The sequence below is a fragment of the Carassius auratus genome, unplaced genomic scaffold (assembly GCF_003368295.1).
Source record: "Carassius auratus strain Wakin unplaced genomic scaffold, ASM336829v1 scaf_tig00035708, whole genome shotgun sequence".
Lineage (NCBI taxonomy): Eukaryota > Metazoa > Chordata > Actinopteri > Cypriniformes > Cyprinidae > Carassius > Carassius auratus.
The window spans coordinates 92,044-111,235 of NW_020526256.1; the positions used below are offsets into that span (position 1 = coordinate 92,044).

Below are 19,192 nucleotides of genomic sequence, written 5' to 3' on the forward strand. Positions count from 1 at the left end.
ACTAGGGCTTATAAACACAAGATAATTGGGGAAACACAGGTGCATGGAATGATACAATCAACATGGGACACGGAACACATGGATGGAAAACACAACATAATGAGTCCAGGGACGTGACAGTCTCTGTATAAACTACAAATCTTTTTTTTCTAAGTCCTTTTTTTTTATTTCACAGTATAGCCTACATTACCTCAAAAAAGAGAAAAGTGCACAAAAACACAATTAACCAAACTTTTATTATTGTAAAAGCATAGTAACAAAATATGTTTTTTTTTTAATTAATTTATTTTTACAAATTTAAACCAGTATAGCCAAACCATGGTTAATTTGATTTAACGATGTGTTATCATAGTTTAGGTCAAGTTCAAAGTTTATTTATATAGCACCTTAAAACAACACGAATGTTGGCCAAAGTGCTTCACAAGAAAAGCAAAATACACACATGATAAAACATGAAGTTAAAACTAATCAATTGTTTTGTGTGTGGAGAGGTGTAACTGAAACGAGCTGTAGTGTTTTGGACGATATGTAATCATGAGGGTGATGACTGACTGATCCCAGCATACAAGGCATTGCAGTCATGAATAATGGTCCCCAATCCCTAAAAGAAGGTGCTTTAACATTTGAGGTTATTTTAATTGGAAAAAAGCTGGTCCTGAACACTGAATTTATTTGTTTGTCAACTTCTGATCTGAATCAAAGATGACCCCCAGATTTTTTACATTGGAATTATTTTACTGAAGATGCCCCAAAAAAGCACTGTATATGTCAATACACTATAGTTTAACTATATTAACTATTAAGGTTTTTTTCACCTTAAATGGAGACATCGGATCAATGCAGTTTTGACCGCTTTAACAGAAGTTTCCATGTATTTGTATAAATCAACTTTCAATAAAGATTTTTTATGTATGTGAAATTTAGCTAGCGAAAACAGATTAATTTTCTTATAGGTTATTCTCTTTTGTTTAGTCATACATTCCAAAGAAAATGTCTCTAAAACTGAAAAATCACTTAGTCACAAATTAGACTCCCTGAACATGAAAAAAATCTGGCCAATATTTCTGTGAGTGGTTACATTGACAAACAAATTAATGACATCTTCCCCAGAAGTGTGACAAAAACAGCGACTCATTTCAATGTCTAACTTATATAATAATTGTCAATCAGCAAAAATTGTCTCTTCATTTTTTTTCCAGACCAGAAACGAGTAATTATGATACTTTTCATTTTAAAATCATGTCATTTTTGTCAATTTTAGGGTAATTTACCACGTTCTGTTGTTCATGGTGCGATCAGATGCAAAAAAAGCAAATAAGAAAAAAGAGGAAGACATTTTCTGCTTGTATTTGCATTTTTTTTTTTGTCAGTGGGCATTTTATGACATTCAGACTTAAGAAACGTTTAGCGATTTTTCTGCAACACCCTGAAGTTTATGGGAAACGTATGATAACCGTGATCTTCAGGAAAAATTATATTTCATGTAATTCAATGCAGTTGTTGATGAATGAACATTGACTTATACTTCCAGTCATGAACTTTAATCAGATAATTGACACTATGATTATGATTAATATATATAAAATGGACTAATTGATAAAATATTATTATGGTTCTGTTAAAATTAAGAAGAAAAAAAAGTGCAGTTAAATAGAATTGAAGCATCCAGTTCCGCTGTGGAAAACTTCTTCATATTTTTGTGGAAACTGTATATAATTAATATTTCAGAATTCTTTGATGAACAGAAAGTTCAAAAGAATGGCATTTATTTTTTAACAGATGTACTGAATAAGAAATCTTTGGGCCTTTTGCAAGAACTCATGACCCTGAGGGGGTCACTACAAATAAGGAGCATTTGCATTGAAAAACATTTAAACTTTATTTAACCTTCAGGCATAAAATGAATCATTCTTTATTTCTATCCCAAGCCAGCAAGACCAAAGAGTTGACACGGGACCCAACCAAGAGCGGAGACATATCAAGAGCAAAGAGAAGTTTTCTAGAGAAAGAACCTCCTGTATGCTGGTGTTCCCAGTTACGCAGCGATCATCCACCAAAATATTTTCCGACCCCTTGATGTGGCGGATCTCCAGATCATATGTTTGTAAAAATAACCACCAGCGCATCAACTGTTGGTGATTATGATCAGAATAACTCACAACAGATGTTCGACCCCTTCCCACATAAACCTTGAAATGCTGAAGTGCCCAAACCAGAGCCAATGCCTCTTTTTCAATAACTGAAAAGTTTGACTGATAGACAGAAATTTCCTTGAAAAGAAACATAAACATACGTTCAATTGCCTCACGTTTCCCGCCAATATAATGTCATTCAGTATACAGTATACAGGACAGATTTTATCCAAGCATGCACATTTACTGATGGATCTAAAGGACTTACATGAGTAGGAATATATATTTCAGATTTTAAAATATCTGAATTGTACAAATATGCTGTTGAAATGGCTGCTATTATAAAATGGCTTACATGTTTAGAGGAAGTGTAAGCAAATAGATTAGTGATTTGTTTCTGTTTTAACATATTTGACTACTCTGAAATCTTCAAGTTGGATTCTGCTAGGTGCAAAAAAAAAAATGCTTTACTTAATCCTTAAGTAAAGGTAAAATTAAATCTATTTTTTAAAAGAAAAATATTACTAAAGAATGGCAGAGCTAAAGATATTTTAAATAATTGTTGGAAACACTCAAATAACAAAGGGAGAGGATATGGATGGTATATAAATCAGTTAGCAGAGAAACATCAGATAACAAATACAGAATGTATAGTCACCTGAAAGAGGAGAGGTGCTAACATGGATAATTCCTGATGTAAAAAATGATTTAGAGATATTGGATAAGAAATAAGAATGGTATGAAATGGGTATTAAATAGGGATATCCCAATATCCAATTTTAGACAAATGATCTGCAAAGCAACTCCGAACTCCCAAACTGACTCAAATGATTCGCGAACCCGCCACCGACTCCCGAACTGATTCAAATGATTCGCGAACCTGCTCCAAACTTCCAAACGGGCTCAAATGATTCGCGAACCCGCCACCGACTCCCGAACTGATTCAAATGATTCGCGATCCCGCTCTGAACTCTCGAACTGACTCAAATGATTCGCGAACCTGCCCCAAACTTCCAAACGGACTCAAATGATTCGCGAACCCGCCACCGACTCCCGAACTGATTCAAATGATTCGCGATCCCGCTCTGAACTCTCGAACTGACTCAAATGATTCGCGAACCAGCTTCGAACTCCCGAACTGACTCAAATGATTCATGCTCCGAACTCCCAAGCTGACTCAAATGATTCTCGACCCCGCTTCGAACTCCCGAACTGACTCAAATGATTCACGCTCCGAACTCCCAAGCTGACTCAAATGATTCGCGACCCCGCTCCGAACTCCCAAACTGACTCAAATGATTCGCGATCCCCAAACTGACTCAAATGATTCGCGAGCCCACTTTGAACTCCAGAACTGACTCAAATGATTTGCGATCCCGCTCCGAACTGTGACTTGACTTTAATACAGTGTTTGATGGAAAACAAGATCGATGGCCACCAAGAAGTGACAATATGGCAAGGGAATTAAGCGATGTTTGTTTACCACATATAGCATAATTGACATATGAAGTTATAAAAATCCACGGCCACTTTTGTATACATTGAGTAATAGGGACAGATTTCAACAATCACATATTGATTTTTGGCTCATTTCAGAACATATAAAAGAGATAGAGAGTTGAATTTGTTTGTATTGTACCATCAGTTTTAACAGATCAAAAAGGCATATCTATTCAAATGAATGTGTTTCCCTGTCAATCAAACAGAGTTAAGAGAGGATATTGGAAGTTAAATAGTAGTCAACAGAAATAGAAGAGAATGGGTGATATAGGACATCCCTGTCTTAACCCACGGCTCATATCAAATCTCTGACAGGTACCGTGAGACAACTGGACTGAACTATTAGATCTATTCTGCAGAGCAGAGGGTTGAGACCAGATCAACACCACAGATGAAGCTGACAGAACTAAAGGCAGCAACCACGGAGGAAGCAGCAGATCATAGGGCAGAGACCAGACTGGAGCCAGAGGTAGAACTGACTGAACTGAAGGTGGAGTCAGCGAAGCAGAGACTACGTTTATTAGAGACTTGAATGGAACTTGATTCTAGAATGGATTCTCAGACTAGATTTGTCTCAGAAACAGAAACCTGAACTGGACCTGGCTCAAGAACTAATTCTTGTACTGGATTTGGCTTAGGACCAGAGACTTGAACTGGGCTTGGCTCTGGAGTAAGAGTACAGAGTATTACCCAGACACACAACACTCTTAGAAAAAAGGGTTCATTGGAGTTCTATATGGAACCATAGGGTTCTTTACTCCACTCCAAAAGAACCTTTTATGCTAAAAAGGTTCTATAATGACAAGAAAGAACCTTTTTGGCACAAAAGGTTCTTTAGGCTATTATTAATACATATATTACATTATTCTGCAACATTTTGTATTTGTAATTATGTTGGCTTGGCAACAAGTCAACATACTGTTATGCTATTTAAACTTCTTCTTCTTCTTTTTCTTATTATTATTTTTCTGACAGAAATTCTGAACGCTACTCCTCCTAGGGCTTTAAAGCCACAAGCCCCAAACTCGGCAGACACCTGCGGGATAGAGCGGTGGTGTGTGCTATATCTTTTCAGACTGATCAGACTTAAAGTTTTTTTTTTATTAATTTTTAAATGTCAAAATTCATTACCCATAGACTTACATTGTCTGAGAAAAATTGCGCCCCTACAGTTGCAATGACATTTAGGGGAGGGGAGCAGTCAGACGAGAGAAGAATCACTGCTGCTCAGCTCAGGCTGTCTACACGGAGCCGACAACAAGCGAATTCATTCCTATTTAAGACATTTTAAAAAACGCTATTGCACGCAATCCACACGTTAGAACACACCAAGAGCTAAATTGAGATGTTTCTGAACTGTTTAAAGTAATAACATTATATATTCGCGGCAGCCAACTGCTCGCGAGCTGGCAATGTATTTCTCTGAACACTTGAAGTCCACAGAGAATTTACAGCCTTTCACATTAAAACACTGCAGCGAAACGGCACAAAACAATTAGAATAATATATTAAATGGTTTTAAAGTAGTTTTGGCCACTGTCACGCTGGTCTTAGCTGGTTTCTAACTGAATCATCAGGCTGAACATCACAGCGAGCTCGCGACGTATTCCTCTGAACACTTGAAGTACACATTTACAGCCTTTCACATTAAAACACTGCAGCGAAACGGCACAAAACAATTTGAATAATATATTAAATGGTTTTAAAGTAGTTTTGGCCACTGTCACGCTGGTCTTAGCTGGTTTCTAACTGAATCATCAGGCGGAACGTCACAGTAAACTCGCGCTTCAGCCCCGCACTGCGGGAAACTGGACTGAGCAGCTGATGGCGCGTGTGCACGAGAGAGAGCCGCGCGTCAACACTGAACCGAGCTCTCGTTCAGGACGTTCACTTCCTCCTGGACCTGAACGAACAAATTCAAATCGCAGTTTAAATAAACAGAAAAAAGAGCGAAAAGCGAAAGAGCTCAATTCAGCAGCGCGGTGTTGTTCAGGGCAAGCAGAGACGCGTCTCAAAGTCTTCTTGCTTTTGTACCGACAACAAATACATACAAAATATGTCGAAATACCCGTGTTGGAAAGTGTGTTCGAATAAGTATGTGGTTATGTCTTAAGTGAAAGTAAAGAGTTGCAAAAAAAAAATCGGATGTGTATCATCATAATGGATGCGTTTGTCTCTTAAAGGGACCGCGCCTAATTTACTAGCTCTGCTGTCAGAGTCTTTAATGTATGAAAATGAAAGTAAATCACTCACTGCTCTTGACTGATTTACCTTGTAGTACAAGAATTTATCCAAAGTCAATCCAAAAATCAGATAGAATTGTTTTACTAGTGGGTGCAGGCCACTAGTTCATTTATGTAAGTGAGTATGGCAAAATAGTGATCTGTGAAATATTATACCCACAAATTCTTAATACTGTAGGCTACCAGTGAAATTGATAAAAAAAATAATAATTAAGGACCTGCCCATGTTTTGCTTAAGTGTTTCTTTCTTTAATTGTTAATGCAACCTTTTCACACCACAGACTGAACCAAATTAAGCATTTCTTGGTTGGTAACTGTTCAACAAAGTATTGATAGTTGTGTAAATATTGTCATACTGACAGCTGTCTGAAGTTTTGGTTGATTCCATTACATATCTTTTTATCAAAGTTATCCGAAATTATCAATATGAATTTGTTCTGAGTTATTGTCATATATTATTACCAGTTTCTAAACTACAGCAAATAAACTGTGATTATGTGAGAAATGTTGAAGGTGTCTGAATACATTTCGGTTTGATTGTGTATTTTATCTTACAGTGAAGACTATGCAGTGCTATTTTAAATTAACATAAACAAACTTAAAAAAATGTAAACATTATGTAAATAGCACAAATAAATAAATAGAATGAACATACAGTACAAATTAAACAATTTTAAACAGTGTGTAACTGCATCATCTATACAAACCATTGTGCTTGGACCCCTTATGATCTCCTTGATTTAAAATGCATTGTTTCAGTTATCTTGTGTGCCGTTGCCCACAACGTGACGGTGGCAGGACTGTGAAATACATACACGAGAAAAATAGGCATGACTTATTTCACATCCAGCTAGACAACCCTGTCATAGCTGTTATCATAGCCCAGGCTTTTTATTAAAAAAAGAAAACAGCAAGGGAGCATGGAAAAAGACTGTTGCAGGTGTATTTTTTTTATGGCATTATTATGTGTATTAATTTTGCAGCGGGGCAACTCAATGTTGGGCACACAAGTACTTTGGCTCTTTTGCTCCATGGCCAAGATGGCCAAGCCAACATCAAAGTTAGTTCACTAACTTTTAATTCTAGTTAAATTATTGTTATTTTAATATCACATTTTAATAATGCAGATATATATACATATACACACATATTTACACATATATATATATACACATTTCCTTTTTTTTTCGGCGCACACATTTTTTGTCCACATGGATCTGGCGTTTTAGAAGAGTGAACCCGATGTTTTGAAACCGGGTCCCAGAGTGGATATATTTGAAAACGCCTTTGCGTTTCGTCTGGATGGCGAATCTGTAAATTTTCTGAAAATATGACGTCTTCAGCCCACTTCTCACCCCTAGTCAAACACCACTACGTCACGTAACAGCAACAAAAACATGAACAAACACTGAACGATTGTATTTTTATTAACTAACATTAACACAGATTAATAAATGTATTGTTACATGTTCGTTTGTGTACCACACGCAAGGTTTTTCAGCAGGTCCATGTCTTCTCCGTTTTAAGTGTATCTCTGTGGCAGAATTACAGCGCCACATGCTGGTCTGGCATTTATACTACATCGGTTTCTTGTGGACATGGATATTTCTTGAGACAAAGGAAAAAAAGACTCGAGGTAAGCTCCTTCTCTGTGTGGACGGGGCCAAAGAAGTAACGGGTACTTACGGTTATGGATAGAAATCTAGCGGAGTAAAGAGTACAATATTTGCCTCTCAAATGTACTAGAGTAAAGTCATGAGTACTCCCCAAAAATTAACTCACGAACTGATTCATATGATTAGCGATCCCCAAACTGACTCAAATGATTTGAATGAATTGATTCAAATGATTTGCGAACCCGCTCCGAACTCTCTAATGGATTCAAATGATTCATGATGAAAACTGCTGGATCCCTTGTTTTGGTGAGTGGTTCTGTTACTGTTGCTTTCTTACACAAGACAGAGAAATTAGTTCAAAATGTAAATAAAACTAAATATAGTATTTACTCGTAGCTGATCTTTGTCCTCTGCTCTGTCTATTCTTACTACCGATGGCCTGTATGTGTAAACAGTGTAAAAAATGTGTAACAGCTTATAAGTATTTAGGAGGATGGCTTGACGAGAAGTTAGCTTTTGATGTACATATTGATTACTTGGTGACAAGACTTAAACCTATATTTTTACCCATTCTAGATTGTGGAGATTTTATTGTTTTATGTTTGTACAGTCATCTTGGCCAGAACTCCCAAGATATTATTAGATCACAATGGGACCTTCCTGGAAAAATTGTATCCCATTCCTGTTTTTGTTTGAGTTGTTTTTTCAGATCTTGTTTGATCCGTTTCTTTTTAGCTTAGTCTGCTTATGTTTGGAAAGTAAACCTGTGTTTGGACCCAGACCCTTGTTTACATGGCGAGTTCCTTTACCGCATCGTGAAAAGTGTGTATGTTTGTGTTTGTGTCTGCATGTATGTCTGTGTGCCTTTTTGCAATTGCACTGTATGTTTGTGTTAAGGCTTGAAAAATGTAGGCGTCTCCCTATTTATTTCACATTGTTGTATTGTCTTTTCTCCATCTGTCTAATCTCATCCTGAATATCTGTGAAATCACGTTCACCAGATCTACATTAAAAATAAACCTTCCTGTTTTTTCTTAGAAAATATTATCTTTAAAAACTTTACCTAACAATCCACCTGAAACCTTAAGCAAGTGTTTCACATTTTAGAGTTTAAAGCGCAGTTTTTGACCCGTTTCAATGCCCCCAGGGAGTTAGGGATGGGCAATATGAAAAAAAATATATAATTCTTTCTTTTTTTTTTTTAGAAATATCAGTATTTGCCATTTTAGCACAATTTTTTTGACATGTTGGTTTTACTATTTTGCAAGTTGTCTGAGCATTACAGCCAAACTAATTTCCCTATTATAAAGACATAGACTTTCAACGTAAAAAAGAATAAAGAAAAAAATAATGGAAGATATTTAGACCAAAGAGAAGGAAGATAAAAAAAAAATTTAATAACAAGGATAAAATAATGACCAATATACACATTACAACTACACAAACTATACAAATTAAACAAACAGTGCTTTATTTTCAGGTACAAAAGGTATATTTAGCAGGAGGATTCAAGAAATTAAATTAACAAATGTAAAAATAAAACATGATATAAACTGATTCCCAAAGCAACTGTATTAGATTTCTTCAGTCAAGAGCAGTGAGTTATTTTTCTCTTTTGTTTTATTAACAATATATAAAAATTCTGTCAGCTATCTGTCAATTCTGTCATAGTGTTTTATTTTTATACCATCATTTACTCAAAAGTGTTTTAAAGCCTAAATGAGTTTCTTTCTTCATCTGAACATAAATGCTATTTTGAGGAACGTGGAAAACCAAACAGTTGCTGGTCCACAATGACTGCCACAGTATTTTCATAGAAAGACCAACACAACTGCTTTCTTATAGAATGTTTTCACAAAATACACTGCAAAATGTTTTTCTGTGTATTGTAAATTGTATAAATGTAAATGGACTGATGCAGGTATTAAAAGTCTTCAGAATATATGAACACATTATAACAGACTGGAAATGACAGTGCTGAAGAGAAAAACAATAAATATAAATTTAAAGTTTATTGTATAGCACTTTTTTCGTTTTTTTAAGTGACTTTACAGATAATTATTGTTTAAATGTTCCAGTTACTGAAGGAAGTATTCTTTTATTAGCCACACATCAACATAATATCCATATGGCAGTAATATATAACATTAAGAGGTTAGTTAACATCATGCAGTCAGATAAGAAGACACATCATATGTGTCAGGCAGCAATTACTTGACTGCAATAAAAGGATAATATCTGCCAGTTTTTTATGTTGTATGTAAGTTGGCATCAACTGAAATCTGTTGTTGTTGCCTGAAATCTTTGCAAAAGTTGGATCCAAACTAGAGTTGTCATTATTTAATAAAACACAACTACATAACCAAATACAAATCGCTTTTTATTTCTTAAATGTAATGAACATCTCAACAATTGTAAAATGACACAATCTCAAATAAAACATTATGTTTTCATATTGGTAAAGTATACTTTTGTGTATTTGTAGCTCAACAACAATACTAACTCTGCATTAAAACACTTATTTGACTTAACTGTTACATGTAAATTTATTTAAAGGTGATTAACACCTGTCTGATCACATGACTGAACATGACACTTCACTGCCTAGAACAGACACACTGGTTTTTGGGCCAACTGAGATTCCGGTTCCCAAGACTTTCACCTCCACCCCATTCACACCAATAGATGCACCCGTGTCAACTCCAAGCCCCACTTTCAGACCGACTGGACCGGCTTTAGCTGATGCACTGCCAAGTTCAGCTCGAGCCATTGCTCCGACTCCAACCAAACTGGCTTCTGCACCAGCTGAGGCGTTTGGGCCTTTGGCTTCAGCCTCAAATACACTGTATTCAGCACGAGCTCGTCCAACCCCTGCTTCTGCATAGACTCCGGTTTTGGGAATCGTTCCTTCTTCGTCTTTATGACCTTCCACATATTTTACAGCTTGAGCAAACTTGCCTTCTGTATAGGCATTTCCTGGTCTTTGATATGTGTCATTTATGTTTGTGGTACCAAATATATAAGAATGACCTGATGTAGCTTTCACACTTGGTTCTCCTTTCTGCTGCTTTTCAGTAGATGTATCATGTCCTTCATCTGCAAATAAAACAAATCCACTTTAATGTAGTGAAAAACAACACGCTTTATATGCTATTTTATCATAATATATTTAAAAATACAAAACTTGTCCCCAACAAGTCAATCAGTTCGAAAATTAAACATTTAGAAAAAATACAACACTTAAGTAACAAATAACACTAAAATGTTTTTTTTTTTTTTTTTTTTTTTTAGAAAATATAGACTATTAATATGCACTTACCATTATCGTATTGTCCCTGTTTGGTTAATTGTAGGTTTTTGTCAGACATTTGTGGTTTCAGTAGTTTATAGATCTCAGGTGGTGTTTGATGGAGGGCTGTGGTTGGAGCTGTGTCTTGGTCAGTAAAACTGCTCCTTATATAGCAGCACAAACTGAAAGAGAAAGAGAAAAGCGAGAAGACATGCAAAGTATTTAAATTAACATCCTTTGTCCTTGATCACAATGAATCCGCTATAGAGACCGTTGTCACTTAAATATATGAACAAACTGAAGTGGTAAAGCAAAGGGCACATAAACTGTAGCTTGTCTCATGAAAACAATTCTTTTTTATTATTTTTTATTTACTAAAACAGTCTTGAACAGAAGAGTTAAAAAAATACAAGTGTATTTTGACATACCCTTAATTTACCAGTACCTATTTTACTTTTTTTGTGAACAGTTATTTTTATTAAGCAGACATTTCAGTACAATACAAAATATGACACACCAATCCAGACTTCTACTTATTCAGAATATGTTTTCTTCTGTTGAGTTAAGGAGAATGTTTATACAAAAAGGGGAAATGTTGTGTCATGTACTGTAATTCCTAATGCTACCTCTAGGGATGTTCTATTTTAAGAAGAAGAAGTGTGTTAAACACATAGAAAGGGAGAAGAAGAAGGGTGCTTAGTGAAAAAACATGTGATGTTACTGTTCGGAATAAAGTGAGAGGTCTGGAAGACAATCGTCGTGCTTATTAATTATACAAAATCTAACACTAAACAAATTAGAATACTTCACAAGACCAATCAAAAAAAGTGACTGGAAGGCCAGGTTTCTTTGACAGTGGCCTTCAGCTCATCTGCATTGTTTGGTCTCTTGTTTCTCATTTTCCTCTTGACAATACCCCATCGATTCTCTCAGGGGTTTAGGTCTGGTGAGTTTGCTGGCTAGTCAAGCACACCAACACCATGGTCATTTAACCAACTTTTGGTCTTTTTGGCATTGTGGGCAGGTGCCAATTCCTGCTGGAAAATGAAATCAGCATGTTCATAAAGCTGGTCAGCAGAAGGAAGCTTGAAGTTCTCCAAAATTTCTTAGTAAACGGGTGCAGTGACTATGATTTTCAAAAAAACACAATGGACCAACACCACCAGATGACATTGCACCCCAAATCATCACAGACTGTAGAAACTTAACACTGGACTTCAATGAACTTGGGCTATGAGCTTCTCCACCCTTCCTCCAGACTCTAGGACCTTGGTTTCCAAATGAAATACAAAACCTGCTCTTATCTGAAAAGAGAACTTTGGCCCACTGGAAAACAGTCCAGTTCTTCTTCTTCTTAGCCCAGGTAAGACTCCTCTGACGTTGTCTGTGGTTCAGCAAACCTCTTGACACGTCTGTGTGTGGTGGCTCTTGATGCCTTGACCCCAGCCTCAGTCCATACCTTGTGAAGTTCACTCATATTATTGAATTGATTTTGCTTGACAATCCTCATAATGTTGTGGTTCTCTTGGTTGTTTGTGCATCTTTTTCTTCCACACTTTTTCCTTCCACTCAACTTTCTGTTAGCATGCTTGGATACAGCACTCTGTGAACAGCCAGCTTCTTTGGCAATGAATGTTTGTGGCTCACCCTCCCTGTGAAGGGTGTCAATGATTGTCTTCTGGACAACTGTCAGATCACCAGTCTTCCCCATGATTATGCAGCCTAGTAAACCTTAAAGACCTAAGAATAAAACTGAGAGACCATTGAAGGCTCAGGAAACCTTTGCAGGTATCTTGAGTTAATTAGCTGATTGGCATGTCACCATATTCTAATCTGTTGAGTGAATTAAATGTGAGCCAAAACCATCACAATTAAATAATGATCAATGGCACCTTTTTAGTTACACCCAGCATCACTTTCCCCCTCCTAGCCTGTGAATTTCGTTCCCCGGGACGGCCCCATTGCTTGGAATAAAAAAGATCCCTTCCAGTGGGACGGCTCCTGAGTGATTCCCATTTACACCATACATATACATTTTTGGAGATCTCCTGTCTGCAGTTTTACCCACTTGCCTACGTTCAGGGTGATGGAGTTGGAGGTGAGAGGTTTTTATGTAGTTTAAGGTAAAAAAAAAAACATATTATTTTCCACATACTGTACATTATTGTTTCTCCTCTATGCCCCTCCTTCTGAAAACCATTGATTTTCACAAAGCTCATCTCTCTGAAAATCAAGGTGTGCAGTGATTGGCAAGCTATCCAGTGCGTTGTGATTGGCGAGACACACATCTTTCCATCTTAACAATTACATTTTACATTTACATTTAGTCATTTTGCAGATGCTTTTATCCAAAGCGACTTACAATTAGATGATACATAAAGCGATTCTTCTTATTAAAGAGACAAACAGATACAGGAAGTGCTTGTAGTACCAAATTTTAGGCATTTTTTCAAAAACATACTAGCTAGAAAGAGAAGGAATAAATAAAGAGAAAGACAATTATTTTTATTTATAATCTTTTTTCTATAATGATGTCAAGTGGCTTCGAAAGAGATGAGTTTTCAGATGTCATTTGAAAATTGTCAGGGATTAATCATTCCAGATAGAGGTGGGAAGATCATTCCACCAGCCAGGAATAGTGAACGAGAATGTTCTGGAAAGTGATTTTGAGCCTACATGGAGGTGATGTAGATTCGTAATAGTGACTGGAAGTAGGCAGGTGCTGAGCTTGTGGCTGTTTTATATGCAAGAATCAATGTCTTGAACTGGATACAAGCCCAACCTGTAGCTAGTGCAAGGAGATAAAGAGAGGTGTAATGAGGGCTCTTTTGGGATTGTTGAAGACCAGTTGTGTCGCTGCATTCTGAATCATTTGTGGAAGTTTGGTTGTGCTTGATGGAAGCCCAGCCAGAATTGCATTGCCGTAGTCCAGCCTAGAAATGACAAGGGCCTGGACAAGAAGCTCTGTTAGAAAGGGCCTAATCTTTCTGATGTTGCGCAGTGCAAACCTGCAAGATCGAGCAGTCTTTGCAATTTGGTCTTTGAAGGTCAGGTGGTCATCAAAGCTTACACCAAGATTTCTGACCGAAGTTGATGGTCAGAAGTTGTTAACCAAAGAAGAAACACCTGTTAATTCTGTACCTCATTTCGACCGACAGGATGTCATTTCAATGCCTAAGGGGTTTGGGGCCCTCATTTCAAAATTAAAACCATTATCTTCAGTCAACTGTTTTACATGTTTCATTGTAGTTTTTCTTGATTGCTAAAACACTATAGCCACGCTTTTTAATTAAAATTTTAAAACCATAACGGCATTTTTCAAAAAGCACACCCATTTTGCTGAACTATAAACACTATTCCACTGCTTTAAAACATTATTTGGTGAACTGTTACTGCAAAACTCTACACACAAATCCCTAAGTTTCTCAGTGCTTACACCATATGGTCATTTAGAAAGCCGTTTTGGAACAATGGATCAAGAAAGAAGTGATTAAAAAAAGAGGACACCAGAGAGGAGAAGGAAGAGGATGAGTAAGAAGAGTAAGGACCGGAAGAGGAAGAGGTGAAGGACGAGTCTCAGATGTAATTCGTGCCACAGTTACAGTATTCAGTACTTCTATTTTTGTAGGACACAAAGGTGATGGAATTGAAGAAGGCTGATTAGACATTACAGTTGATGTGTGACAAGGGTGGTTCAGTATATTCTATTAAGAAATAGAAAATGTGGAAATGTATACAAGTCCATCATGTGAAAAGTTCCTTGAGGGGGAGAATCAATTTATCTCATCAGTGTGTAAAAAAATGTGGGTGTTTCTGACTGTGTTATATCTGAGTGCAAAGTTGGGTTTTTCAGCAAGATTGAGTTGTTTTGAGTGGAGAGCTTCATTTTGAATTGATTATAGGAAGTTTTGCAAGAAATGCAAGATTGCAAGAAATACGGCTGCTTTCTATAGAACGTTTGCATACGAAGAGTTTTTTTGTGAATTTTACGATTGATGAAGAAATCTGTGAACTCATTATTTTAACATAAAAGCTTGGAATGACAGAAACGACGAGAAAAGCAATAAGCATACCCATGCATAACCAAATACAAATATTTATTCTTAAATTAAAACAAAAGTCATAACATTTGTAGAATTATAACATCAAAAATAAAAACATTTTCATGTTGTTAAAATAAGCATTTCTTTTTATTTATAGCCCAATAACAATACCAATTCTTAATTAAAATTGGTTAAAGTTTAAAAAAATATTTTTTAAAAAGCTTTTGTCTTCATGGTTTGGTTGTAAAATGTTACACATAAATATTCCAAGGTAATAAATTCCTCTGTGACTACATGACTGAACATTCCACTTCATTGCCTAGAACAGCTACATTCATCACTGGACCAATTTTGAATCCAGTTCCCAGGACTTTGGCCTCCACCCCTTCTGCACCAGCAGATAAACCCGTGTCAAAGCCTAGTCCCACTTTCACACCAACTGGACCGGCTTTAGCTGATGCACTGGCGATTTCAGCCCGAGCCATTGCTCCGACTCCAATCACACTGGCTTCTGCACCAGCTGAGGCGTTTGGACCTTTGGCTTCTGCCTCAAATATACTGTATTCAGCACGAGCTCGTCCAACTCCTGCTTCTGCATAGACTCCAGACTTGGGAAGCCTCTTTCCTGGTTCATTTTCAAAACCTGATGCATATGAGCCTTGTTTAGCATAACTGCCTTCTGTATAGGTATTTGCTTGTCTGTCAAATGTGTCAATCACGTGTCCGATTTTGCTTGAAACATAAGCTGATGTAGGAGGTATATCAGATTCTTCATCTGCAAATGAAACAGATGAGCTTTAGTGCAATGCTAATAGACACAGACATTTAGAAAAACAAAAAGCTTTAAAGAAATATCATGACATGACATAACATGAGAACTTTGTATGTGTTGAGTTGGTTTTAACCTTGCAAGCTAATATTTCTGTATTTGGTGTGATTGAGTCTGAGATTTGGTCTTCCTGCATCTATAGAGTGTAATTGATAACATATTTTATATAATACATTATATATTTTTTATTTAATAAAGACATATTTTAGATATTTTCAAAATATGAGAGCAATGACCTATTTCTTTGAACATTCAGCATTTGGATGTATTCAGAAAAACATATAGCCTACTTTATAACACACTACATTGAGAAAATTAAGAAGTACATAAATACACAAAATAAATACATTAATAAATTAACAAATAACACTAAAATGTTGAGTTTATGTAGAGTTTATTCCACAGTCTCTGTTGTTATTTACTCCCAAATAATACTTATAATAATACAGTGCTTTACCAGATTTTCTTCCATTTTTGTAAAACAGTAAATTCGAAAATTCATGGATAACAATAACTATATACAACTATATGTATATATATATATATATATATATATATATATATATATATATATATATATATATATATATTTATATATATATATTTATATACATACAAACACACACGCACGCACACATGATTGAACATGACAAATCATATTGTGAAAATGAAGAAGAACATAAATACACAAAATACAATAAATAAATTAACAAATATTAAAAAGTAGAGTATATGAAAAGTCAGTGTTAGTAAATATAGGTCAAATATTACAATGCACTTACCATTTCCACCATGTCCATGATGGCTCATCTGTAGTTTTTTAGACATCTTGAATCAAGTTTCTGTGTCGTTGTGTCTCGGTCAGTGATTCTGCTCCATATATATACTGTATAGAGCTGCAACTGAAAGTAAAAGCCAAAAACAAGAAGTCCTGCTGTAGGTGCAAGTCCTTGATCACTTTCCATCCCATATGGAGCCCATTGTCACAAAAGAAATATCCAAACAGAAGTGGTGTATGATTTTTTTAAATGAATTTTTACTACAAAAAGCATGGTCAAATTTTGGTTAGTGTAGCAGAAGTATGGTCAATTTGTGGTTACCATAGTAAGCATTTAGCCACTACTAAATTGTCAATAGAAATCATTTTGATCAATTAATTAAATGTGTTGTTTGTCCCCGCCAAAGTCAGTTTGTCAGTTTTAGGGTAATTTACCGTGTTCTGTTGTTCATGTTGGTTGGAGCAGATGACAAAAAAGCAAAGAAAAATGTTTTTTAAAAGAAAAAGAAACAAAAAAGAGGAAGACATTTTTTGCTTGCATTTGCATTTCTTTCTAAACGTCCGTGGGCATTCAGTGACATTCAGACCTAAGAAACATTTAGAGATTTTTCTGCAACACCCTGATTTATGGGAAACATAATGATAACAGGAATTTAAGGAAAAATGACACTTCATGCACTTTATTACACATAACTATTGTATAATTACTTCCAGTGATGAAATTTAATCAGAGAATTGACACTGTCATTAAAGGGATAGTTCAGCCAAAAAATGAAAATGTGATGTTTATCTGCTCATTCCCAGGGCATCCAAGATGTACAGTAGGTCACTTTTTTCTTCAGTAGAACACAAATTAAAATTTTTAACTCAAACCGTTGCAGTCTGTCAGTCTTATAATGGAAGTGGATGGGAAGTGAAAGTAACATACAGCAAGTAAGGTGACCCATACTCAGAATTCGTGCTATGCATTTAACCCATCCGAAGTGCACACACACAGCAATGAACACACAGACAGCAGTGGGCATCATTTATGCTGTGGCACATGGGGAGCAGTTGGGGGTTCAGTGCCCTTTCTCAAGGGCACCTCAGTCATGGTGTTGCTGGCCCGAAACTCAAAAACACAACCTTAGGGTTAGGAGTCAAACTCTCTAACCACTAGGCCACGACTTCCCCCACAGCTAAAACACACAATAAAACTACTACAAAAAAAATATATATATATATATAAATACACAAACAGTACAGACCAAAAGTTTGGACACATCTTCTCATTCAAAGAGTTTTCTTTATTTTAATGACTCTCATGAAAATTGTAGATTCACACTGAAGGCATCAAAACTATGAATTAACACACGTGGAATTCTATGTGGAATTATATACATAACAAAAAAGTGTGAAACAACTGAAAATCTGTCATATTGTAGGTTCTTCAAAGTAGCCACCTTTAGCTTTGATTACTGCTTTGCACACTCTTGGCTTTCTCTTGATGAGCTTCAAGAGGTATTCACCTGAAATGGTCTTCCAACAGTCTTGAAGGAGTTCCCCAAGAGATGCTTAGCACTTGTTGGCCCTTTTGCCTTCTGTCTGTGGTCCAGCTCACCCCTAAACCATCTGGATTGGGTTCAGGTCCGGTGACTGTGGAGGCCAGGTCATCTGGAGCAGCACCCCATCACTCTCCTTCTTGCTCAAATAGCCCTTGATGCCTTCAGTGTGAATCTACAATTTTCATAGTCATGAAAATAAAGAAAACTCTTTGAATGAGAAGGTGTGTCCAAACTTTTGGACTGTACTGTATATATATATATATATATATATATATATATATATATGTGTGTGTGTGTGTGTGTGTGTGTGTGTGTGTGTGTGTGTGTGTGTGTGTGTGTGTGTGTGTGTGTGTGTGTTTCAGAGGTGTAAAGCACTTGAGGAAATGTGAACTGTCAACAAGGCTACTCAAAGTATACTTTACGTGAATTTGAGATTCTTAGCCAGTAGTTGTGAATTACAGGTGTTTAATAAATGAGATGAGGACATGACTGCAGCTGCCAATGAGGGATAAACCAGCATATTCAGTGAGAAGGCTCTGACTTTTTAATTTTACTTTATATTATTTTATTTATCCGTTACACTGAAGAGAACTTTATGAAAGATATTGTTTTTTGTTTTTGCAATTTTGAGGTGTTCAGTGTTATTTTAGTTTCAGAAATAAGTGTGATTGCTGTCCTCACAAATCAGCTCTTTCTTGTTTATCTTATCTGTATCTTATCTTAGCTTGGTAGTTTCCTGTATACTGTATACACAGCCCTATAGTGTTTCTTTAGTTCTTTGTGAGTTGTTGAATGTAACGGTTGTCTGCTTGCCCGTCATTTTGGTTTTTGACATATTTTTTGTTCTAGCTTTTCCATGAAATGTCTGCACACTGATCCTGGCCTCTGCCTATTTTCTCAGCTTCTCCACAACGTTACAGTTTTTAACTGCCATGTATTTTTGACTTCTGAAACTTTGAGCCTATTAAGTATAAGTAAAATACTTAAGTACTGTTAAAATCAGATGCTTTTCTAAGTTGTTTTGGAATTAGTGACTTGTAACATAAAGTAATTTTCACTGTAAGGTATCTGAACTTTTACTCAAGTATGTTTTTTTGGTACTCTTTATACCTCTGATGTGTTTACATATATACACGTATTATTTATTTATTTTAGAATTTGTTTTAAGAGTAAGAACCTCCTCAAACACCCCCAAAGTGAAATTTGCCCCAAAACGTC

At 36.1% G+C, this 19,192-nt stretch overlaps 1 protein-coding gene across 1 annotated transcript; it reads right to left on the reverse strand.

The window, feature by feature from the left end:
• Nucleotides 1–9,589: 9,589 nt before the first annotated feature.
• On the reverse strand, nt 9,590–13,926 carry LOC113082117 (uncharacterized). Its single transcript, XM_026253989.1, has 3 exons — nt 13,922–13,926; nt 10,811–10,962; nt 9,590–10,587 (listed from the first exon to the last, which is right to left on the reverse strand). Exons 1-3 carry the CDS (start codon nt 13,924–13,926, stop codon nt 10,067–10,069), a joined length of 678 nt encoding a protein of 225 aa, XP_026109774.1. The 3' UTR covers nt 9,590–10,066.
• Between the last annotated feature and the right edge of the window lie 5,266 nt (nt 13,927–19,192).